This window comes from Rosa chinensis, chromosome 1 (genome assembly GCF_002994745.2).
Source record: "Rosa chinensis cultivar Old Blush chromosome 1, RchiOBHm-V2, whole genome shotgun sequence".
Taxonomy (NCBI): Eukaryota; Viridiplantae; Streptophyta; class Magnoliopsida; order Rosales; family Rosaceae; genus Rosa; species Rosa chinensis.
In genome coordinates, this window is record NC_037088.1 from 66,216,937 (window position 1) to 66,240,890 (window position 23,954).

General features: G+C 39.5%; 5 protein-coding genes and 1 long non-coding RNA gene across 15 annotated transcripts; 5 read left to right on the forward strand and 1 right to left on the reverse strand.

Annotated features, from left to right (window-relative positions):
• Nucleotides 1-364: 364 nt before the first annotated feature.
• LOC112183207 (CLP protease regulatory subunit CLPX1, mitochondrial) lies at nucleotides 365-13,797 on the forward strand. 2 transcript variants are annotated; one of them, XM_024321620.2, is made up of 15 exons: nucleotides 370-1,188; nucleotides 1,283-1,344; nucleotides 1,495-1,595; nucleotides 1,801-1,880; nucleotides 2,147-2,197; nucleotides 2,539-2,613; nucleotides 2,727-2,804; nucleotides 2,951-3,007; nucleotides 3,199-3,269; nucleotides 3,359-3,458; nucleotides 3,588-3,692; nucleotides 4,056-4,118; nucleotides 4,268-4,390; nucleotides 5,085-5,240; nucleotides 5,340-5,738. In XM_024321620.2, exons 1-15 carry the CDS (start codon nucleotides 667-669, stop codon nucleotides 5,412-5,414), a joined length of 1,719 nt encoding a protein of 572 aa, XP_024177388.1. In that variant the 5' UTR covers nucleotides 370-666; the 3' UTR covers nucleotides 5,415-5,738. The 2 variants fall into 2 exon arrangements, with proteins under 2 accessions (XP_024177387.2, XP_024177388.1); XM_024321619.2 differs by lacking the exons at nucleotides 4,268-4,390; nucleotides 5,085-5,240; nucleotides 5,340-5,738 and adding exons at nucleotides 12,790-12,912; nucleotides 13,597-13,797 and having other exon boundaries at nucleotides 365-1,188.
• LOC112183243 (F-box protein CPR1) lies at nucleotides 6,972-8,988 on the forward strand. Its single transcript, XM_024321622.2, has 2 exons — nucleotides 6,972-7,110; nucleotides 7,420-8,988. The coding sequence occupies exons 1-2, from the start codon at nucleotides 7,016-7,018 to the stop codon at nucleotides 8,756-8,758; spliced, it is 1,434 nt and encodes a 477-aa protein (XP_024177390.1). The 5' UTR covers nucleotides 6,972-7,015; the 3' UTR covers nucleotides 8,759-8,988.
• LOC112183259 (F-box/kelch-repeat protein At3g23880) lies at nucleotides 10,147-12,257 on the forward strand. The gene is made up of 2 exons (XM_024321623.2): nucleotides 10,147-10,385; nucleotides 10,483-12,257. Exon 2 carries the CDS (start codon nucleotides 10,517-10,519, stop codon nucleotides 11,747-11,749), a length of 1,233 nt encoding a protein of 410 aa, XP_024177391.1. The 5' UTR covers nucleotides 10,147-10,385; nucleotides 10,483-10,516; the 3' UTR covers nucleotides 11,750-12,257.
• A 969-nt stretch (nucleotides 13,798-14,766) lies between the features above and the next one.
• On the forward strand, nucleotides 14,767-17,898 carry LOC112183290 (E3 ubiquitin-protein ligase SINAT5). Its single transcript, XM_024321631.2, has 3 exons — nucleotides 14,767-15,342; nucleotides 16,192-16,578; nucleotides 17,312-17,898. Exons 1-3 carry the CDS (start codon nucleotides 15,091-15,093, stop codon nucleotides 17,672-17,674), a joined length of 1,002 nt encoding a protein of 333 aa, XP_024177399.1. The 5' UTR covers nucleotides 14,767-15,090; the 3' UTR covers nucleotides 17,675-17,898.
• A 399-nt stretch (nucleotides 17,899-18,297) lies between these two features.
• On the reverse strand, nucleotides 18,298-20,544 carry LOC112183276 (pentatricopeptide repeat-containing protein At3g49240, mitochondrial). The gene has a single exon (XM_024321624.2). The coding sequence runs from the start codon at nucleotides 20,501-20,503 to the stop codon at nucleotides 18,575-18,577; it is 1,929 nt and encodes a 642-aa protein (XP_024177392.1). The 5' UTR covers nucleotides 20,504-20,544; the 3' UTR covers nucleotides 18,298-18,574.
• Nucleotides 20,545-20,644: 100 nt separating this feature from the next.
• LOC112184600 lies at nucleotides 20,645-23,895 on the forward strand. 9 transcript variants are annotated; one of them, XR_005804443.1, is made up of 7 exons: nucleotides 20,650-20,782; nucleotides 20,931-21,048; nucleotides 21,133-21,218; nucleotides 21,481-21,678; nucleotides 22,117-22,222; nucleotides 23,483-23,529; nucleotides 23,635-23,895. It is a non-coding gene; the product is annotated as an uncharacterized LOC112184600 (long non-coding RNA). The 9 variants fall into 9 exon arrangements; XR_005804442.1 differs by having other exon boundaries at nucleotides 23,483-23,512; nucleotides 23,606-23,895; XR_005804447.1 differs by having other exon boundaries at nucleotides 22,138-22,222.
• Nucleotides 23,896-23,954: the final 59 nt, after the last annotated feature.

Sequence of the window (23,954 nt, forward strand, 5' to 3'; positions counted from 1 at the left end):
AAAAAACAGTAGTTCGGAATTTCGGTGTTCCATTAATTGAACTATATTCTAAAATTCGTGCTTATAATACAAGAGAATTTCATAAAAATAAAAAAATAATGATAATAAAATTTAACAACTTTCCCATGCCAATGCATTCCACAGTGTTTCACACCTCACAACGTATCAAACCATGCAAAATCCTATTTCTATTCACACTATCATGCATAATCTCACCATCCGTAAAACATGAGATTTTGAATGGAGTCGAGTAAATTAGTGTTTCAAGTGGGTAATGTGAGTAACGCAGTAAAAAGTATTAGAGAGGTGATGGGTATAGAGATATTCAACAAAACCTAAGGCCCCTCTTCTGAAATATCACTTCTTTCTCTTCATCAGGTCGTACAAGTATCACCTCTTTCTTTCTTGTAAGTTATTACCATCTCTGCCCAAATATCTATAGCTTCCACTTTTGTACTCTTGTTTCTTCCATTTTCTCCATCATCAAAATTCCTGACCATACATGATAAATTCCCAAAATCTAACACCAACCCTTTTCAATTCACACTCTCTTTCCCCAAACCCCCACTCCAAGTTTCAATCTTGGACCCATTTTCTATGAACCCATCAAATCTCCGATAACCCTTTTCCCGCTTCGTTTTTTCTTCGCCGGAAAACCCAACAACAATGGCCGCGGCGGCGCTCAGGTCCAAACCCTCCCGCGACTCCGTCTCGCAATTCAGCTACTTCCTCTTCAATTACATGCACACCGGTCGCGTCGTCGCCAATTCTCACTACCGCAGCAAAGGCGACGACTTGTTCGTCAACACTCCCTACCACTTCACGGCCTTCAAGCCGGTGTCGTTTTCCGGAAACCTGGGAGGCCAGAGAGACGGCCGGAGTAGCAGTGATAGGACTTTGGGGCAGAAACTGAACAGTAGTAGTGTTATGTCGACGTATGGAGACCCGCCGGAGGTTTGGTCCGGTGACGGGATTGTGATTCGGGCCGGGCCGGGGTCGAATTTGGTGAAGGGCGGCGGCGGCGGCGGTGGTGGTGGTGGTCCGGCCGGTGGTGGAGGTGGAGGGTTTGATTCGAATTCAAAGGATGGCTGTTGGGGTGGGTCTAATCTGGGGAGTAGTTTTCCTACTCCAAAGGAAATTTGTAAGGGGCTTGATAAGTTTGTAATTGGGCAAGAGAGAGCTAAGAAGGTCAAGACTTTTTTGTTATGTGTTTTTCGAGTTTTCGGAAGTTTATGTTTTCTGTAGTTGTTGTTAAATTTTGAGTGTTGAATTGTGTTTGCAGGTACTGTCTGTTGCCGTTTACAATCATTATAAGAGGATATATCATGAGTCTCAGCAGAAGTGGTTAGCTCTCGTGTTCTCTGTGCATTTATGTTTTTGTTTTCGAGTATATTGGAGCTTGTTGTGTTAGCAGAAAGCTGAGAGTTGGTGTTGTTTTTGTTTTGTTTTGTTTTCGTGATTGAATATTTGACATGATGTTGTGTTGGATGTTAGGTCTGCAGGAGATTCAGGTAACAACAAAGCGGATGCCATGAATGACGATAGAGTGGAGCTTGAGAAAAGTAATATTCTTGTAATGGGGCCAACCGGCTCAGGTAATTAAATTTTCCAAGTAGTTTTGAAATGCATTAGACTGGTGAATGATCTATGAGCTTTTCCATGCATAAGGTTTAATTCCCGTGAGGTCTCATGAAAACTTTGAGATAGCTTATGTCTGAGTTGCATGTATGTTATAATAGAGTTGGACGTTTCTGTCTTTCGATGTCTCACTTGTTCTCTTTAATGCTCTTTCAAGGACAGGGAAGACACTACTTGCTAAAACCTTGGCACGATTTGTGAATGTTCCCTTTGTCATTGCAGATGCAACAACATTAACTCAGGAAAGTTTTGCTCCTCTTTTATCATTTTTCTGTAATTGAATGTCATTTATGCAGAGTATTATTCAGCCTGTATACTCTGTTGCACACAATGCTGGCCTTCATGATCCTAAGGAAATAATTTACATTACACGCCTGTTTTTCTCAAATGGTTTTTGTCTCAAATTCTGCTGCTATGCATATGACAATGAAAACAGAGTTAGTAGCGATTCCATATGCATTTTTTCTGTCATTCTGATATGGCCATGAAATCATTTCGTCACATGCAGGCAGGATATGTGGGGGAAGATGTGGAATCGATTTTATACAAACTTCTTTCGGTATGTATTCACTAGCATATTCTATTCACGTCTTAGCTAAATTTTTTATATGTGTTCAGTCTATTATGGAAGCATTTTTCGTACCTTCGATTTATTCTTGTAACTACGTCCTTCTATGCTATTTACCTTTTATTAAAATCTGTGAGAAAAGTAAAGCTGTTTGAATTGTCTATGCCATAATTCTCATATGATAATTGTTTGCATCAAAGCTCCTTTGTCCTCTGTTACCGTTTTGATTTAAAATGACTTACTGTTTTATCATCAAGAAAATACTTTGGAGTCTACACTTCTATACTTATTATGGACTCAGATCATGTATCTTTATCTGTATTCTATGCCAGGTTGCTGATTACAATGTGGCAGCTGCACAACAAGGAATTGTTTATATTGATGAAGTTGACAAGATTACCAAAAAGGTTCATTTACACCCTCTCTCTCTCTATCTCTATCTCTATCCCCCACCTCTCTCTCTCTCTCTATCCAGTTTACCACTCCTTTATATCTGCCTACATTAGCTCCTATTTTGTAGGCTGAGAGCCTAAATATCAGCAGAGATGTATCTGGAGAAGGTGTTCAACAAGCATTACTAAAGATGTTGGAAGGGACAGTAAGTGCACGTTTGCTTAATCTCTTGGTTTTAGTTCTAGTTGGCATGTGGAGATGGCTGACTGGTATTCATTTGAAAAGAATATAATCCATAGGGGATAATTTCAGTGCTTGTATTTCTGATATGAGGAGTTCCTTCTGATCTAGGTTGTAAATGTTCCAGAAAAGGGCGCTCGAAAGCATCCAAGGGGTGAAAATATTCAGGTACAAGCAGTGCGTTACAAGTTATATGTCTTATCAACCTACATACTGTAGTAGAAGTGCTTATTTACTATCTCATGGATACAGTCATATCTTGATCACCATAAGCTAGCCAAGCAATAATCATATTATACTTGAAATCTGTTCATCATCTTGTTATTTACTTTGTTTTCCTGTTTCTTCAACCTTCACAGATTGACACAAAGGATATTCTTTTCATATGTGGGGGTGCGTTTATCGACTTAGAGAAAACCATCTCAGAAAGGTTATCCCATCCCAACACTGCGATTATGTTATCGTTTGTTACCTTTCTTATCTATCTAAAGTGCTCATTTCTCTTTTGCTTCCCTACAGACGCCAAGATTCCTCTATTGGGTTTGGTGCTCCAGTTAGAGCAAACATGAGAACTGGTGGTGTTACAGATGCTGCGGTTACATCATCCTTATTGGAGATTGTAAGTCCCCATCAGTCTTGAATAGTAACAACGTATAGCTATTTACATATTTTGATAAGATTCTACTTCTTCAGAAATACCATGCTTCATTTTAGAAATTTACACTCTGAGAACTGTCTCTTTTGGCAGGTTGAAAGTAGTGACCTTATTCGATACGGTTTGATACCTGAATTTGTTGGACGGTTTCCTATCCTTGTCAGCTTATCTGCACTAACTGAAGATCAATTAGTTCAGGTAAATATTGCATTCTTTTTCTTCCTGTGGAAACAGGTCTGCCACTTATGTATGGCAAATGTCATACACTACGGTTTTATCTCAGCTGTTGTAGTCTTCATGGGGTGATGGCTGATTGGAAATTAAGTATTAGAAATCAATGTGGGACAGCATGAACATACTTGTGTGATTATCCTTATGCATACCTGTTCTTCTGAACAATTCATATTATTACTGATATGTCCAGTGATTTGAGTTTTTCTTTCCTTTGAAAGTAAATGTGTATGATACGAAAACATTTTGTTGATGTGTGGGGGAAAAGTCTATTTATTGTATATATTAAGTACATTCCATTTGTTTCTTACTGGCAAAGATGTTCTGTAGGTTCTAACGGAGCCCAAAAATGCATTGGGGAAGCAATACAAGAAGATGTTCCGAATGAATGACGTAAGCAATTCTTGTTTGGCTGCTATTTTCGTGAAGAATCGCCATTTTTAACACGTTGCTTTTGTGCATGTTGAATGCAATCTTTGTTTCCTCACTTCCTTTGCAAGCATGCTTCTGTTGTACCTATATTTATGATTTACTTCTCTCAGGTCCAACTGCATTTCACGGAAACTGCCTTGAGGCTAATTGCTAAGAAAGCAATATCAAAGAACACTGGGGCTCGTGGATTACGAGCAATTTTAGAAACTATATTAATGGATGCTATGTATGAGGTAAGGCCACTTCTCTTTTCTGTTGCAATCTGAACATGTTAATAACTTGGAAGGGATTGGGGTGAATACCTTAATGCTGGGACTAATTTTTCTCTCAGCACAATTATCTTGAAATCTGGGGAAGGGGAAATGTCTTGAAGTACTAATTTGCGATTTGCCCCATCTTAAGGATTAGAGTCTTGCTCACTTTGTGCAAATCAGCATTTAGAAGAAGCCTACATATTAATTGGGTGCTTGGTTTCAGAAGCCAAGTACTTGAACCAAGTTTTTTTAACTCAGTGGCTTGTTGGTTGTAACCACAAGTATCAGTAAAGCAATGTGATTGGAACCAATGTGATTTCTCAGTTAGGGAGTGATTGGAACCTAATAATTTCCTCAATTGTAAAGGATTTACAATGTCATATTAGAGTTCATTTCAAAATTCTTCCTGAGGATATGTGAATGAACATTTACTTGAAGAGGTGGTCCTATGTAGGATCGACACCATTCTTGAAGAATGGTATAATGAGTAATTTAGGAAATGATGTGCATCAAATTGCATAATATAATTTTCTGTTCCCAACATATGAATTCATTTACAAACCAAGTGAGGTTTTGTGGTTCTGCCCGAAGCAGACTACAGATGAACTAAGTAAATTATTTATTTGGTTCCAAACAGGAAATAATAGCTAATGGATTCTTCATTCTTTTGCAGATTCCTGATGTTAGAACTGGTGATGACATAATAGATGCAGTTGTAATTGATGAAGAGGCCGTTGGAACTGATGGCCAGGGTTGTGGAGCTAAAATCCTTTATGGTAAGGGTGCATTGGATCAGTATCTTTCAAAACATAAAGAGAAGGATGCTCAGGTATGTAACTTATCCACATATAATTTTTAACTAAATTTGGCTTTCAGATTGCTTACTACAGATGATAAAATGGTAATATCGCTTTATTCTGTCTTCCAGATTGCAACCACCGAAGGGTCTGATGTAGAGCCTGAAGGGGAAGCCGAGCTTTCATCTGTTGTTGCTAGCATGTAACTTTATGTGGAAACTTATTTGTATCGCAATCTTGTACATATCAAACATTTATTTAATAAATCATATAAAGCTCGTTGTGTACAACTTTTCTCAAGGTTTGGCTCAGAGCTGTTTAGGATACGCTCTGTAAGTCTCATCAGATAGTCTATAGTACACCTCGCATAGTCATCTCTGTCAAAAATGATTGTTTCTTCAACTTTCAGCCACCGGAAACCTCAAGATTAAGTGTATAGTGTATTTTGAATGTTTCGTCGCTTTGATGTCTCCAGACTGTTATATGCTTACCTATATTTATTCAACAAAATCGAGCTTCAGACAGTTTGATTGTTTCATTGCTTTGAGTTCTTGAGTCCCTTTTTAATAAACCAAAATTTCATTTATCATTGAAACACTGTTTTTTTATCCTTTTCGTTAGCAATGATTTGTCTTTCATTGCAAACCATAAACTGCAAAAAAGATTATATATCCATACATTATCCTACCATGTGCAATATACAACGATCTTGATAAAGTAGAACCTCTGTTTTTCCTCATGGTTGAACAAATACTGATCAATTGGATAAGAGGTAACTTTTGAATCAGAGATGAATTGATGCAACTTATGATCACCAGAAAAGCTACAATTTTTGCGTATAGGAACAAAATTTAGTGCAAGTTGCAAGTTCTTCATGGTTCACAACCTTAGAAGCACCAGTTTTGCTCAAGAATGTTAATTATGAGAGAGTATTTAGTGCACTGACGTGTACTTGTGCTAATATAAATGAATGCTTAGATAACATCAAATATATTTGTGTGTTATTAAAAGAAAAAAAAATACCTATAAATATCAACAACTGAAATCTATTAGATTTGTAAATTTGTTACTTCAATTGCACAGTCGATATATAGAATAACTAGCCATAACGAAACCATAGTGTAAACCCTATAGTATTAATTAGGGACATCATGATTTGAAGTAGTTTGAGTTTCTTTTAGAAAGAAAAAAAATGGGGACTGGCGGCCTAAACAGAAATATCAATATCCAAGCCCAAACCCGAATCGAAGAGCGATGATGCTTTATAAATGAGGAGAATTCAGAGTACCGACATGCACTTACACCAATATGAATGGACGGTTAAATTACATTAAAGACACTTTTTAATTATTTAAAAAAATAATGTTAATTATCAATATCAAGAGTTGAGGCCCATTTTCAGGGAATGCAATATGACTGCTGACTCATTGGCTAAGGATAGCATCAATCATGAGCTTGACACTATCATCTTTGAAAACCCGCCTGTCCATGCTGCTCAGGCATATCTTGATGACATCTCTGCTGTTTCTAGAGCTAGGAGGAGCTCTTTAACACTTAAATTTCTTTTTGCTGCTTTTGTTTGGGCCCGTTAGGCCCCGCTTGTAACCAAAAAAAAAAAGTTGAGGCGCAGAATCATTTGGCCTAGTGGTATAGTCTCCCATTTGTAAGTGGGAAGTTGTGAGTTTGATTCACAAAAAAACTAATCCTAACATTTAAATTGTTTATCTGATAAAAAATAAAAAAAATAAAAATCAAGAGTTAGAGATCAACATAAAAACGTGGTTCACTTCCACTCTTTAAGCCTCGAATGAATCTTCATTTCAACCCGTCCCTCTTCAGTCTCTTCACAAACCTTGAAGGTCTTTCACTCTTTCCCATCTCTATCGTTCCATCTCCATCTGGGTAAGTTTTGATTCTTCATTTGTCTCAGATTGTGCAGCAATTTTGATCCGTGGTTGAAGAAAACCGTAAAATTTTATCATCAACAAGTTTCTCTGTGTGTAACTACTGTTTGTTGTGAGTCATAGATATTTTAGGATTACTATTAGGAATAGAATTATACTAATTGTATAGAATCAGGATTGTAATTTTTGATTTGATTACTTTCCTTGTTAGTCTAGAATTAGGGTGAGAGAATTCATCCTCTAAAGCTTCTTGTTCTCTAAAGATTCTTAGTTTTAACTCTGTTGTTGTTTCAATTTTGGGTTTCAGTTTAGTTGGGTTGAGAAGATTGAAGGTGTTGGCAATGTTGAAGAACAAGGAGGAGCAGGAGCTCCAACATCTCCCCGAACATGTTGTGCTCAACATTCTCTGCCGCTTGCCGGTCAAGTCCTTGATCCGCTTCACTTGTGTCTCAAAACGCTGGCGCTCTCTTATCATTTCCGACCCCCAATTTGGCAACTCCCATTTCCAACTAGCAGCATCTCACCTCCGTCACAGTGTCTTGATTTCAGCAGGTACAACACCCCCTGAGATGTTACGCTCTCGATTTCTATCCTTATCAGAAGATAACTTATTGAACAGAAATCTCAACTGGCCAAGGCCATCCGAGTCGTATAGCGACATTCTAGTAATAGGCTCTTGCAATGGTTTGCTAGTTTTAGGCTACTGCAATTCCCATCGCAATGGACTAAGTTCTTTACCTCTAGGCCAACGATATTGTCGTTATTTTGAACGTTTGGTGATCTGGAACCCATCAACTGGATTCTTCCGCGAGATACCTTGTCCAAATTTTCAGATGGGGATGGTAAAATTGAGAGAAGCAAAGCAAGAGAGGGAAATGAGCCGTGTATATTATGGTTTTGGTCAAGTCTCGGCCTCCGACGACGACTACAAACTTGTGGTGATACAAAGTTTGGGTGATTTTATGGTAGTACATGTGTTCTCAGTCAGAGCCAACTGTTGGAAAATTGTTAAAGCTTGTTACTTGTCGTCATACCGCCTCTGGTCTGAAGAATTGGGGACTTATTCAAATGGAGCAATTCATTGGGTCAGTAACCGTGAACCTGGGATTTTCGAGCCACCTGTGTATGCTTTTGATCTGGCAAATGAGGAGTTTCGGGAAATGCCATTGCCTGTTCTTAGCCGTAATGAAGATGGCATGGAAATGACGCAAATTAGAACTCAAGTTCTTTTAGGAGGATGTCTTTGTGTGATGTTTCAGGATGTGACGTTTCAGGACACTAAAAAGTATACTGAATTTTGGGTGATGAAAGAGTATGGGATGCCTGAGTCTTGGGTTAAACTCTTTGGGTTTAATGTACATGATTTACCAGATGTGTTTGATTCATTATATAAATGCCATTTTTGGGATCCTATTTTCATTGCAGAAGACGGTACAGTTGTGATCAAACTGCGTTCCTGGTCGGAGCTCATCTGGGTTAAATGCCGCAAAGAAGAGAAGCCAGTCTGCACCATCCGGTACCGTCTTGAAGAGGTGCTGGGATATAAGTATGGATTTGATGCCATTTTGTATGATGAAACTCTAGTTTCGATACCTGAGGATTATGGTGATTCATGTGGCTTGAGACTCAGAGGCCTGAAAATCTAAGAAGCAAGAGCGGAGATGAAGAGGGATTGCTACGTGCATTCTATTGCTGGTTTCTTTTTGGGTTTTAACTATTGTAATTTGGATTGCATTCTATTGCTGGTTTCTATTTTAGGTATTGTAATTTGGATTCTCCACCTTTGATTAACGATCCTTCTACTTTGTTTCACAATGAGCTATGTTTTTGTGTGTTGATGTGGAATTGAGGAGCCAGAAACGAACTTTTACTGCTATTGCTGCTGCATGAAGGAAATAAAAATTGTTTACGTTTGTTCTATAAATTAGACATTCTTGCTTATTGACCCATATAACATATATAGCGTAATGGATTTTTTTGAACCATGGGCTTTCTTGTTTGAGAACATGAGTGTGCTTGTCACAACATTGCTGCCTGCAATGTTGGCCTCGCAATGATGTAGATGTAGGAGTCGCATCTTCTAGACATGCTCACTCGGCCCTGAATATGGAGGTTGAAACGTGTAGAGCTACTCTTTAACTTGGTAGGTTATACAGAAATGGACATTGAGAGTGACTCTATCCTATTAGTTACGGCCCTGAGCAAGGATGAGGTGGACTTGTCCGAGGTGGGTCGGGTTCTAGAAGATTGCAAAGTATACATAACGGGTTTTCAGTCTGTCAGGGTTCGACGCATATTTAGAGAAGCAAATTGTATAGTAGATCACTTGCCGCACCTTGCTAGTGTTGGTTTACTTGATATATATATAGTTAAATGAGAATCCTGGGGCTATTATTAAGGATGTATTTTAAAGAATTATTATAATCTGTAGCATAGGGTTCAGGTTTTATGTCCTCTCATTATAAAATTTTATTATTAATATAATAAATGAAATCAGGCGTGAGACTGAGCCCGCAATTAGGTTGGATTCCAAACCTCATTTCAGAAAAATAATAATAATAATAATATCAAGAGTTAAAATGTTTGGTCACCTACACAGCCGGTGCAGGAAAATTTCCACTTTTTAAACCTCCAATTTTAGGGTCTTTCTAAATATACCTAGCAAATATCTAAGTACACTCAGCAAACTTATAAAATCTCTTACTACACCCAACAAGTTTTCCTATAATAGCCTTTTTTTTAATTGACCATTTTGTAATTTTTAAATATTTCAGTTCAAATGTTTTTTAATATTTTAGGGATATTTCGGTAAAATTTTTATGTTTTGGTTGACAAACTCTCTTCTCTTAATAATAGTATACATATACGACAGGAAGGGTTTTCCATATGAATAGTTTGCAGACGTTTTTGCCCCTGTCATTTTATGTGATTTACTGCATTGCCATTACCCTTCCTTTCTATGGATTTACCGCACTGCCATTACTGCAAGGATCTCCATGGTTTTACTCAAAAGCATAGACAGGTGGCTCAAAATCGCAGTGCCAGTGATGACATCGAAAGGAATTCTAATAAGCAGGAATCCCAAATCCCCTCTTTCGCCTTCTTCTCCTTTGGTTTGAGAAATCAGCTCTTTGTTTCAATTCTAATTCTTTTAGCTTTAGTATCAAGCAGAGAACTAGTGCAAATCCTAAAATAAATTCATTTCAACCCTTCCCTCTTGCCTTGAGTCTCTTCACAAACCTTGGAGCACCCACAAAATCCATCTCCATCTGGGTAACTTTTGATTCTTCATTTGTCTCAGATTGTGCTGCAATTTTTCTGTGTGTGTAACTACTGTTGTTGTTGTTGTTGTTTCAATTTTGGGTTTCAGTTTAGTTGGGTTGAGAAGATTGAAGTTGTTGGCAATGTTGAGGAACAAGGAGCAGCAGGAGCTCCAACATGTCCCTGAACATGTTGTGCTCAACATTCTCTGCCGCTTGCCGGTCAGGTCCTTGATCCGCTTCACTTGTGTCTCAAAACGCTGGCGCTCTCTTATCATTTCCGACCCCCAATTTGGCAACTCCCATTTCCAACTAGCAGCATCCCACCTCCGTCAAAATGTCTTAATCGTTAACGTTTCAAAAGGTACACTCGGAACTATGGTACCCTTCGGATTTCAATCCGTGCAAGATAAATTTTCGATCAAAAATCTCACCTCCCCATTCCAGCGGTGTAGCCAAATTCCAGTAATGGGCTCTTGCAATGGTTTGGTAGTTTTAGCCAATTTCCATCCCTATGTTAGGGTGTCTCGATTCCAACCATGTTCTGATGATTACAATAGTCTGGTAATGTGGAACCCATCAACTGGATTCTTCCGCAACATACCTTGTCCTAATTTTCAGATTGGGATGATAAAATTAACAGAGGAAGAGAATGGGATCGGTGTATATTATGGTTTTGGTCAAGTGTCGGCCTCTGACGACTACAAACTTGTGGTCATACCAAATTTGGGTGCTTTTATGGAGGTGCAAGTGTTCTCAGTCAGAGCCAACTGTTGGAAAGTTGTTAAAGCTCCTTACTTGTCGCCGTACCGCCCCTGGTCTGAAGAATTGGGGACTTATTCAAATGGAGCGATTCATTGGGTCAGTAACCGTGAGCCTGGGATTTTCGAGCCACCTGTGTATGCTTTTGATCTGGCAAATGAGGAGTTTCGGGAAATGCCATTGCCTGTTCTTAGCCGTAATGAAGATGGCGTGGAAATGACGCAAATTAGAACTCAGGTTCTTTTAGGAGGATGTCTTTGTGTGATGTTTCAGGATGTGATGCCTCAGGACGCTAACAAGTATACTGAATTTTGGGTGATGAAAGAGTATGGGCGGCCTGAATCTTGGGTTAAACTCTTTGGGTTTAACCTACATGATTTACCAGACGTGTTCGATTCATTTTGTAGCCGCCTTTTTTGGAATCCTATTTTCATTGCAGAAGACGGTACAGTGGTGATCAAACTGCGGACCCAGAAGGAGTTGATCTGGATTAAATGCCGTAAAGAAGAGAAGCCGTTCTGCACCGACCGGTACCGTCTTGAGGAGGTGGCGGAACAGCATTATGCATTTGATGCCATTTTGTATGATGAAACTCTAGTTTCGATACCTGAATGATTGTGGCGATTTAAATGGCTTGGGACTCAGAGGCCTGAAAAAACTAGGAAGCGAGAGCGGAAATGAAGAGGGATTGCTACATGCATTCTATTGCTGGTTTCTTTTTTGGGTTTTAACTATTGTAATTTGGATTGCATTCTATTGCTGGTTTCTAGTTTAGGTATTGTAATTTGGATTCTCCACCTTTGATTAAACGATCCTTCTACTTTGTTTCACAGTGGGCTCTGTTTTTGTCTTGATGTGGAATTGAGGAGCTAGAAACTATGAACTATCACTGCTATTGCTGCTGCATGAAGGAACTTGTTTTATCATTGTTTACGTTTGCTCTATAGTTCAGACAGTCTCGCTAATTGACCCATATAGCAAAATGGATTTTTTTGGACCATGGGCTTTCTTCTTTGAGAACATTTGTGCTTGTCATAACATTGCTGCCTGCAATGTTGGCCTCGCAATAAAACTTCAGTTGTAGCTGCTTTTGCAGCCATTAATAGATATATTTTTCTTTACAGCATCTTTTCTCGTTTGTGACTCCTTAGTATATTCACATAACCTTTGATGCAACCAGAAATTTGATGTACTCCCCCTGTTTAAAGGAAATGGTTAATGACCAGAATGCTCTTGTGCTTTATGGGATCTTGCAATGGTTTGGTATAAAAACTTGTCTATCTTGAACCCATGAATTGGGTTTCCCCAAAGCACGTATTCAATTCGCTATGGTTTTGCCCATAGTTTGCCAGAATTTTGTTTTTCCTTTGGATACTCAACCATTTTCTCTATGAACACTGATGCCGGTCGACTACACCCAGCATTCCTAATCTGAATAAGAGACTCAATCCAAAAATGCCTTAGCGAAGCAATACAAGATGATGTTCCGAATGAATGACGTAAGCAATTCTTGTTTGGCTGCTATTTCCGTGAAAAATTGCCATTTTTAACATGTTGGTTGTGTGCATGTTGAATGTAATCCTTGTTTCCTCACTTCCTTTGCAAGCATGCTTCTTTTGTACCTATATCTATGGTTTATTTCTCTCAGGAGTCAGGTCCAACTGCATTTCACGGAAAGTGCCTTGAGGCTAATTGCCAAGAAAGCAATATCAAAGAACACTGGGGCTCGTGGATTACGAGCAATTTTAGAAACTATATTAACGGGTACCATGTATGAGGTTAGGCCACTTCTCTTTTTTGTTGCAATCCCAACATGTTATAATAACTTGGAAAGGATTGGGATGAATAACTTAATGCTGGGACTGAATATTTTCCTCTCAGCACAATTATCTTGAAATCTGGGGAAAGGGGAATTGTGTTGAAGTACTATTTTGCCGTCATAGGGATTAAAGTACCACTCATGCACTTTGTGCAAACCAGCATTTAGAATGAGACTCTTCCTACATACTTATTGGGTGCTTGGTTTCAGAAGCCGAGTACTTGAACCTATTAACTCGGTGGCTTGTTGGTTTGTTTATATCCATAAGTATCAGTTAAGCGATGTGATTGGAACCAATGTGATATCTCAGTTATTTTTTTTAGAGAATGAATGTGATATCTCAGTTAGAGTGTGTGGAACCTAATTAATTCCTCAATTGTAAAGAGGATTTTCAATGTCATATTACAGTTCTTTCAACATACTTATTAAGGATTTGTTAATGAACATTACTTGAAGAGGTTGTCCTATGTAGGATCAACACCATTCTTGAAGAATGGTATGCTGAGTAGTTCATATGAATTTTTTTAAAGTGAGGTTTTGTGGTATCACTGCCCCAAGCAGACTACAAATGAACCAAGTAAAGAATTGGTTAAAACTTACTAACAGGAAATAATAACTAGTTGGATTCTTCACTCTTTTGCAGATTCCTGACGTTAGAATTGGTGATGACATAATAGATGCAGTTGTAATTGATGAAGAGGCAGTTGGAACTGATGGCCAGGGTTGTGGAGCTAAGATCCTTTATGGTAAGGGTGCATTGGATCAGTATCTTTCAAAAAATAAAGAGAAGGATGTTCAGGTATGTAATTTATCCACATATATTCGTTAACTGAATTCGGCTTTCAGATTACTTTCTACAGATGTTAAAATGCTAATAATGCTTAACTCTGTCTCGCAGATTGCAATCAGACGCCCAAAGGGGAAGCCGAGCTTTCTTCTGTTGTTGCTAGCATGTAACTTTATGTGGAAACTTATTTGTATCGCAATCTTGTACATATCAAACATTTATTTAATAAATCATATAAAGCTCGTTGTGTACAACTCTGTCACAAGGTTTGGCTCCAGAGCTGGGTACGCTCTGTAAGTGTCATCATACAGTCTATAGTAAATCTCTCATAGTCATCTTTGTCAAAAATGATTGTTTCTTCGATCGAGTGTATAGTGTATATGATTGTTTCATTGCTTCGATGTTTCGAGACAATGTCATATGCTTGCCTATACGTATGCTCAGGCATCGATGCTCTAATCTCCCCAACCTTTCAGGAACTGAAATCTACCTTTCTATAAAATCGATCTTCAAACAGTTTGACTTCCTCAATATCGATCTTCTTAACCACGTGGTGTGGTAAGGTTGGTTGAGTGCCTAGCATGAAGCTAGCCAGCATGTTTGAAGATTCTTCGGGTTTGTGCGCCTGCAGCGAGGGGTTATTTTGGCTTTGTTAGATACCCTCGTGAGCCTTGGTCCTAATAATAAATGAATAGGTGTCATCAACTTTCTATCGTAACCAAATAGCTCGCAATCTCATCACAATAAAAACAAAAACAAAAGAATGTAAATGTGTTCTAAGTTGTTGCCGGCAATCACGATTTGACTCGATTCGGGTCAGAGTCTTGTATCAGTTGACCAAGGTCTTGCACTTCAAGTTCCTTAACATAAGCACGTTTTAACCTTGGAACTAAATGTCCTTAAACCAAAGGGTACCAAACCTTATTATTTTCAAAAAGAACAAACAAACAAAAAAAACCGCATTAAATAAACAAACACACCAATAAGAAGCCCACAGCCGTCAGATCTCAATCCTCCTCCTGTTTGATTTCCCTCATCAACGGCCATCCTTATCTCTCTCTCCTCTCCCTTCTCTGTCCCTCAGAGAGAGAGAGAAGGAGAGAAGAAAAGAACCTCCTTTTCACAGAAGAGGGGGGTTGGGAATCCCCATCAATCCAATCCTCCCCCTCCCCTCCTTTTTCTTAATTCTGAATCGAACCCAGATTAAGAAAGAGAAGGATTTCACATACCCAGAATCTCAATTTTGATTTCATGACATTCTGATCACTTGGGTATTCCGAATTTCATCGTTTCTGGAATTGGGTTTCTGATTAAAGTTGAGGTCTTTGGGGGTGTTTAGGGAGGAAAGGGATGGACTTGGAGAGCATAGAGTGTGTTTCATCCTCAGATGGTCTTGATGAGGATGAGATCCATCAACACCTTCACAACCCACAACATCCTTCTCATCAACACCACCATGATTTTTCTTCTTCCAAGCCCAGAAATAATGTTACTAACACCGCCGGAATTCCGGGGCCCACCGCCATTGCTCCGGCCACCAGCGTTCATGAGTTGCTGGAATGTCCGGTGTGTACGAATTCCATGTACCCACCGATTCATCAGGTAGTTTGTTTATCTCTGTTGTTCTGTTCTCTCCTGCATTTTGCTTTGGGATTGTTGCATTTTGTGGATTTTGAATTGGGTTTTTTTTTTTTTGTGAGGGTGTGTGTTTGACCTAATGCTTGCGTTTTGGGGGTGTTTTTGATTAGATTGGAGTGGTCATGTTGAATTGGAGGTTTGAATGAGTTGATTGATTTCCATATGTTTTGTCAATAGGATTTTGGTGGACTTGTGGAACCCGTATTTGAGTCGAATGTGGATTTTAGGGATTGGGTTGTCATTGTAAGGAGAGCATTGTTAACCTAGTTTTCCTGGATCTTTCTGGGTCCAGGTATGATTTAGATGATGTGAGCAATGTTTATATAGTATTTGAAGTCATGGAATGTGCTGATGGAAAGAGGTACAATTTAGTGACTTTGTCCAATGCAAGCCTTTGATGACTCTGCAGGGAGGGTGTTTTCAAGACATGTCTTTTGGAAGGTCCTGGTTTTACTTGAAGGGAACCAGGTTGTATGTACTAGGATACTGTTAATCACTTTTATATGATCTTACAACATAGTATGCAAGTTTGTTGTTGCAATCCTCTAGTTTCCCAACAGATGAAGTAACATGGATTTTAGTAAAGGATATTTCACTGGAGTAGGTAGCTTTTTCGTTTCATGACCTCCTTTACATGCATATGCTCGTTTGCATGTGGTGTGTATCTTTTGGAGTGTTTTTCTTTATTTTGTCATTTTATGGAGTGTGGATATTCTGTTGATTTTTCTTATTCATCAGAGCCAAAATTACATTAGGTGTAATTCTTAATGTAATATAGATCCTTTTTCTTAAACCAAATTTTCCTCTTTGCAGTGTCACAATGGACACACACTGTGTTCTACCTGTAAAACAAGGGTCCACAATCGCTGCCCCACTTGTAGGCAGGAGCTTGGAGATATTAGGTGTTTAGCATTGGAGAAGGTGGCTGAGTCCCTGGAGTTACCCTGCAAGTATTATTCCTTGGGATGCCCGGAGATATTTCCTTACTACAGCAAACTAAAACATGAATCAGTGTGCAATTTCAGACCTTATAATTGCCCATATGCTGGATCGGAGTGCTCTGTTGTTGGGGATATCCCTTTCCTGGTTGCCCATCTTAGAGATGATCACAAAGTAGACATGCACACAGGATGCACATTCAACCATCGCTATGTAAAGTCAAATCCCCGGGAAGTAGAGAATGCCACTTGGATGCTTACAGTAAGTTTCATATGACATCTATATCGCTTGATTGGTTTTTGCAACAAAGGATGCGTCTCTTCCAAGTTTATTCGTACTCCATATGTTTCTTAAAATTGGTGTTTGACCAAAACATTTTAAGGGTAAAGTTAAAAGTACCTAATAGTGAAAATGTAATTCGTGTATGTAGATGTTCATCTACATAAGCTGACAAGAAACTGGAGACCAGCTAGATTGCTAGAATACAGTATTCTCTTTGTAATGCATGTAAACCTTTCGGTCACTTGGAGAACACTATGGTGGGGAACCATCTTATTGTCCAATTGATCAATTAGTGATCAATCCGTCACTTTTTGTTTTGCTTCTAAAATGCATATCAGGTCAAATTGAAATCAAAATTTTTGTGTTTTTTGGCAAAATAGTTGTGTCAAGTTAATGCAAAATCCTGTGGTTTATTTCGTCTTTACCCTTCCCATGTCGTTGTTGATGATGATACCTTTGTCAAACTGGTTTGAGAAGCTAGCATGTTAAGTTTCTTATTAATGGAAAGGCTTGCATGGAATTGATTTTTCAAATCCCTTTTCTGGTGAGTAATTTGTTGGGGGAAATGGTCACCGGCAATCTATCCCACCATTCAAACAATCTCTTTTAGAACTGAGGAGCTTTTGTCTAGGACTGTCTGTCTACTATTCATATACTTTTGTCAATATCTTTAAACCTGAACCTTATGAACTTCATCTGCATTCCCTGTCAGGTCTTCCATTGTTTTGGTCAATACTTCTGCCTCCATTTTGAAGCCTTCCAGCTTGGCATGGCTCCTGTTTATATGGCTTTTCTACGTTTTATGGGTGATGAGAATGAGGCACGGAACTACAGCTACAGCCTCGAGGTTGGAGCAAATGGCAGGAAACTCATATGGGAGGGCACCCCAAGAAGTGTCCGTGATAGCCACCGGAAGGTAAGGGATAGCCATGACGGTCTCATTATTCAACGAAACATGGCTTTATTTTTCTCTGGAGGAGATAGGAAGGAGCTTAAGCTGAGAGTTACCGGGAGGATATGGAAGGAACAGCAAAATCCAGATGCTGGAGTGTGCATACCAAACTTGTGTAGCTAAGACAGATGATTTTGGAAGTTTACATTTTGTTGTTTGAGACACTGTTGTGTGTTGTACCTGTGCCAACTTGTTCTTGTTATGTTGTACCTGTGCCAACTTGTTGCTAGTACGTTGTACCCGCGCCAGCTTGTTTCTGGTATGTTGTAATGGACTGAAGTCTCGAGGTTTGGAAGTTTTCAGCTTAATAAATTGTATAATAAGCAGGCTTTCTTTCCTTTTCACTATGCTAAGGATCATTGCCATCAAGGCATCAATATGCTGCTGAATCAAGTCAAAATTCTAATAACACTGCGCCATTCTTATCTTTTAATCAAAGCCTTTTGACATCTCTGTTCCTTTTATTTAGTGGAGGAATGAGAGAAATCAAGCTAAGGAAGACTTTTGCATTAAGAAATAGCTGATAGGTAGCCATTAAAACAAGTATAACCACCAAAAGGTGATGGCTAACATTGAGTCTCAACTCTAAATGATGTCTGTTTACGAAAGAAATTGATTGAACACATCAGCCGAAGTAGTAATTCAAACTTCAAAACAAAATTGACGGAACACCTTTGCAATTGAGCTGCAAGATTTGTGTAAATTATTATTGAGCCGAAGTAGTGATTTAAGCTTCATCAAAAAGCTTAAAATTCATGCATCCCATTGGCATTCAAGTATATGGCTCTTTTAGCTCATGTTAAACAACTAGCTCATTTCATGTACAGAGATTCGAAATTTAAACAAGGAGGACTGAAACATCAGAAGTGAATGATTTGCCGAGTTCAGGCCATAAACACACTGATTGTAGAGAAAAGTAATCCAATAAGTTCTAAAATCTGATTACAAATTCGACTAGGTAGGGAAGCAGATAACATAAAATACGACCATTCCCCTGCCTTGTTTTCACCAGATATGTTGCCCTCAAGCCACTACCTGCTCGTTTGCACCCTCGCTTTTGGATTCTTCATCTGAACTTTCACCTATGACTGCTTGCTCTGCCGAGTTCGTGTCAGCAGCTGGAGCAGCCTCCACAGAAGCTGAGGCAGCTTCACCTACTTTTTCAGTGGCCTCTGTAGACCCTGTCTCTTTCTTCCCAAACAAACTAGACGGAAGTAACGAGGAGACAGCAGCACTTCTACTTCTCTTTGCTGCTTCTGCTTCCTCAATCTCCTTCGCCTTAGCCTCAGCCTTCAGCCTTTCCTTCTCCTCTATCAGCTTTCCCAATTCATCCTCTCTCCCATCCTTTCTCAGCTCCCCTTTGATGAACTCCTGCAACTCCTCATTCAATTCAATCCATTCGTCCTCCAACAATGTATCCACCACATTAAGCACCTCATCAAATTTCCCTGCATCACTCAATGCCTTCATTATAAACTGATAGCTCGCAACATCCATCTTCAGCTTCTTCCCCATAAGATCAAAAAACGATTTCGCCTCATCAACCTTCCCCACCTTAACCAACCCATCAGCCAACCTACTATAAACAGCCAAATTCGGCCTCAACTTCTCATCCACCATTTTCCTAAAATACTCAGCCGCATCATCAGGCCTATTCTCCTCAAAACAAGTATCCATCAACAACGAGTAAGTATACTCATCCGGGTTCACCCCCTTCTCCCCCATCTCCCCATAAACCTCCTCAGCCTCACTCAGCATCCCATTGCTACACAAATGCTGAATCAAATTATTAAACGACAACGTATCCGGGTCACATCTATACTCCCCCATCTTCCTAAAAACCTCAACCGCCTCCTTAAACCTCCCCTGCGCACAATACCCGTCCGCCATCACATTAAAGCTCCCCAAATTCACCGTAAACCTCCTCGGCGGGAAATGCTCCTCCCTCATCCTATCAAACAACTTCAACGCCTCATCAAACTTCCCATACCCACACAAAGCCTCCAACACCGAGTTATACGCCACCGCATTCATCTTCACCTTCGAAGCCTGTTCATAACACTCCATTGCCTCCTTCTCCATTTCCTTGATGAAATACCCCTTCATCAGACTCCCAATCACAACCCCATCCTCCACCTCCCCTCCCAGCTTCTCCTTCAACTCCTCGTAAAGCCGAAACACCCCATCCGAATCCGAATTCCTCACACACCCCACCATCAGATAGTGATACACAACCGGGTCCGGCTCGAAACCCTTGACATCAACCATCTCCTCCTTGAGCTCCATGGCCCTCTCCAGCTTGCCATTGTCCACCAACCCCTTGATCAGAATCCGGTAGGTCGTCGGAGAAGGATTAAACGGCGCGTCGTTGATGAGCTGCTTGTAATGCTCCATAGCAGTATCGGGCTTCCGGCAGTCGAGATAGGTCTGGAAGATGAGGTTGTGGGTGACGATGTTGGGGGCGACGCCGGCCTGGGTGATGAAGCGGTGGAGGGAGAGGAGGTCGGAGTACTTGGACTGGCGGAGCTGGGCGGCGAGTACGGAGTTGACGGTGTAGATGGTGGGGCGGCAGTTGGAGTAGATGGAGTGGCGGGTGTAGAGGGCGGCTTCTTCGAGGTCGTTGCGGCGGATGAGGGCGAGGATTTTGTTGTGGAGGTTGAGGCGGTTGCCGGAGAGAGCGGAGACGGGTTCCGGGAGCTTGGGGGAGTTAGGGTTAGGGTTAGGGTTTTGGGGTTTTGGGGGTTGTTGTTGTTGTTGGGAGCGGTGGAGGGGGGAGATTGGGGGCTCGATGCGGAGGCGGCGCTTGCGGCGGCGGCGGTCGGCGGCGGCGTCTTCGGGGGTGGCGAAGGAGAGGGAACGCAGAGAGAGGAATGAGGGGCGGCGGAGGTGGCGGTGGGGCGGTTTGGCTAGGGTTTTGAGGTGGGTGAGGAAGGAGGGTTTGGAGAGAGCCATGGATTTGGGAGATTTGCAGACAAAGGGGTTCTGAGAGGGTTTTAGAAAATGGAGAAGAAAAATGAGGGGATGGAATTGAGTTCATGGCCAGTTGTTGGGCTGGGCTTTTTTGCTGGGGTGTTGGGCTGGGCTTCAATACGTCGAGCTTTGGAAGTTTCTCGAAAATCAGGATTTTTGGGTGGGAAGTTTCATAACCTTCTTTCTCATTCAATTGCTGCCAAAACAATTGAGAGAGAGATCAATTATCAAGAACGATCGAGAGAGAGAGAGATAAATAAGGTGTGTTTCTTTGCTTTGCACGAAGAGATAGAGAGAGAGATCGGAGGGAAATTCTGACCTCATCATCTCAGCACCTTGACTTTGTTGTTTCAATTTTGAATTGTTCTCTTATTCTGATGTGGGATATGTATTGGATTTGAATTTGCAGGTTTTTATTGGGTGGTTTGTATCAAATCTTCTCAGCTTTCATCACCGACCCTAAAAACTTGGGTTCGTCATCAGGGTGAGCGGATTCTGGATTTTGACCGACGATCTACCCATAAAAGGTAATAATCAATCATCTGCTTTTCCCTTTTAATCTGTTCTATTGTTCTATCTTTGATTCTTTGATGCTTGCTTCGGTTGGACAGAAAGTGAGAAAGAGAGAAAAATCGGCTTCTTCGTCGCTGGACTGGTCTGAGGCAGACGAAGAATAGGGGGCCACCAAAAAACTTGGGTTCGTCATCAAATCTCTTCTCAGTTTCATCACCAACCCTAAAAACTTGGGTTCGTGATCAGCATTTGTCATTAGTCATAACCCAACCACCCTTCAAATAAAGACAAAAAGAATGTCTTTGTACATGTCTGCCATAGAACAAGTTGTCATTTCTTCTTGATATGTTGTATACCTTATTGCCACTTATCTTGAAGTTCCTTTGACAATTAATATTGTCATTTTTACCTGCCTGTGAAGTTCATTGCTCTTTTTGGCTGTACAGACGATCGAGTTCAATGTGTAGAACCACTGAATACATGGCTCCTGAAATTCTGCTGTCTAACAAAGATGCTAAGTGGTTCTACACATTGAGGAGCCATGTGTATACCAATGCTCCACCAATCTGCATCTTTGTTGTGGCAACAAAGATGCAGATTGGTGGAGCATTGGTATACTTTTGTATGAGATGCTAAGTGGTCAGGTAAATCTAACAGCCATGGTATACTTTTTTGGACCCCAAAATCTCAGTTTGAGGTGTGTGCTGCTCTACCTTTCTTGGTTGGTTATTTGTTTTTATTGGTTTGTCTAAAGGAAAGGGATGAAGCATGAAGCGTTTTTGAACATAGGTTGCTTAATTTAGTTTGATTGGCATTCAGAATAAATGTTGGCATTTATTTGCTAATGTCAGTAGTTCAATTTTTTTTTTTCCTGGAGAAATCTTAGGCTAATGAAATCTGTAAAGTTAACTCTCCCATTTATTCTCCAGACTCAAATTGTCAGCCTCATATTTCAGTTCTTGAAATTTGTACTGCATCCTTTTCAATTCTTTTTACCTCACTTCAAAATCAATGAATTTACATATTCACTAATTAGTCTTGACACATTCATGAATTGATATCAACCATACTTATTTATGCAGTTTAATTTCTCTGATTTCAAGGGACTGTGTTTCAATTAAGTTGGCCTGTTTACTTATCAAGTTTGAGCCACATTCGGTTTTTTAGTCAAGGAAAGCATCAATCAAGGTAATACTTCAAATAAAATAGTTTCATCTCTGTTCTGATATCTTTTAGCAAGCATGTTAGACCTTTAATAGTGTTTTTTTCTATCTTGGCAAACTGTGTCCTTGAATATTGTAAATAATGTACTCAATTTGTAGTGATTCAAAATCTTCAATGATAGGTAAATTCCTTTTGTGAAGAATGAAGAATAGGTGTTCTTTTTTGTTGTTTCATGTGTAAATTATATTATGTTTTAAGTTGTTGATGGACATCATACATTGCCTGTAAAAAATGATTCAGTTATAGTTAAGGTCTGCTGACACTTCTGTATTTGTTGTTAATTAAGATCATACATTTTCTATTTTTGTTGTTCCCTTTGCTGTTAAAGAATCTGTTATGGTCACTTAGCTAGCGCTTAAAGAATATGCATGAATTTCTGTCTGGCCAGATATTTGGTTCAATATGGTACATTAATTTTGGTCGTGGTCATTTGAATTTGCCTGTAATGCAGTAAATACACAAAAAAGAAAAAGGGGGGAAAAAAAAAACTACTATCTCTCTTTAGCTGGCTTTCTCTCCACTAACTCAAAAGAATGCCATCTTCAGTTGCTGCTTTTCTTCCTCTTGACTAATAAAACTTACTTGCATCATCCCTTTATATATTCTAACTAGATGAAAAAGTTAGATTACAGACCTTAAACGTCCACTATAAAGGGTTGATGTCAGAATATATAAAAACCCTGAAGTCTTTCTCTACCCTTTCTTTTTTCAGAGTTGAAGAAAGCAGAAACATTAAGGGTTTAGACTAATGGTTTAGCCACTAATGAGGCTCAAGATGTATTTGAGTTCACAATCACATAACAATTTTTTTGGTGCTCTTTGCTGGGTGAGCTTCTGCTCAATAGAACTTAATTGAGTGATGATTGGCACTAATAAATCTTCTTTGAAATTGAGTTGCAGAAAAGATACATGCCACTTTATGTGGCACCAATATTGAGCAAATAGTACTATTGGTAGGCTCAATTTCTATCTACCATAGGGGGTATCGTGGCCTCTATTAATGATAATGATTAGCTAGCCTCAATCATCTTTCCAGTGCATTTATTCCAGTCATAAAAATTTAGGGAAATTAATCTGCTATTAGCTTTTTGATTTTCACGAGTCCTTATGTCATTGAGTGCATGTCATCTGTTTAGAGGCCCTGCTAAGCTATTCGAGTAATTAGAAAGAAGTTTGAATAAGTGTTCAAAGCTAATGTTCCTTTGAAATATTTAAATTATGCAGGTGAACTGCATTGTACTCTTTTATTCAAAAGTGAGAGTTTCTAGAAAGTAATGAAATGTGCTATTATTTCAATCTGAGTGTTTTGGTGGGATTAATTTACATAAAACATTATGTGAATCTCAGCTTCTTCTCTCTCATTGTCTGGAAAACAGTTCAGACGATAGAAGTTGCAAGGACCATAGTCCAGATGAAGCAAAGGGAAAGATTCTGGAGACATCTATTCATTTGCAGATTGAAAATCAGGGAGATGAAATTAACTGTGAAAATCCAAAAGGAGATCAAGCGGCATCTCTACAAAGGCATTTTTAGCTTTCCCAAGTGATGAAATCTTGATAAGCAAACGGCCATTTTCTGCATAATATAAACCAGTATAAGTATCTTATCTAAAACAATAGAACCTAACAAGAATTATTTAAATAAAAATAAAAAAAAAAAAAGTAAGTATTTTGCCTAGATATATATGTTGCCCTTA

Excerpts from the sequence above, each read along its gene's own strand:
- LOC112183276 (XM_024321624.2), bottom strand. The coding sequence starts at position 20,503 with ATGGCTCTCTCCAAACCCTCCTTCCTCACCCACCTCAAAACCCTAGCC.
- LOC112183290 (XM_024321631.2), top strand. The coding sequence starts at position 15,091 with ATGGACTTGGAGAGCATAGAGTGTGTTTCATCCTCAGATGGTCTTGAT. Across the intron at positions 15,343-16,191 it reads TGTACCCACCGATTCATCAG|TGTCACAATGGACACACACT; the intron begins GTAGTTTGTTTA and ends TCCTCTTTGCAG. Across the intron at positions 16,579-17,311 it reads ATGCCACTTGGATGCTTACA|GTCTTCCATTGTTTTGGTCA; the intron begins GTAAGTTTCATA and ends ATTCCCTGTCAG.
- LOC112183207 (XM_024321620.2), top strand. The coding sequence starts at position 667 with ATGGCCGCGGCGGCGCTCAGGTCCAAACCCTCCCGCGACTCCGTCTCG. Across the intron at positions 1,189-1,282 it reads GGCAAGAGAGAGCTAAGAAG|GTACTGTCTGTTGCCGTTTA; the intron begins GTCAAGACTTTT and ends TTGTGTTTGCAG. Across the intron at positions 2,805-2,950 it reads TAAAGATGTTGGAAGGGACA|GTTGTAAATGTTCCAGAAAA; the intron begins GTAAGTGCACGT and ends CTTCTGATCTAG.
- LOC112183259 (XM_024321623.2), top strand. The coding sequence starts at position 10,517 with ATGTTGAGGAACAAGGAGCAGCAGGAGCTCCAACATGTCCCTGAACAT.
- LOC112183243 (XM_024321622.2), top strand. The coding sequence starts at position 7,016 with ATGAATCTTCATTTCAACCCGTCCCTCTTCAGTCTCTTCACAAACCTT. Across the intron at positions 7,111-7,419 it reads ATCGTTCCATCTCCATCTGG|TTTAGTTGGGTTGAGAAGAT; the intron begins GTAAGTTTTGAT and ends TTTGGGTTTCAG.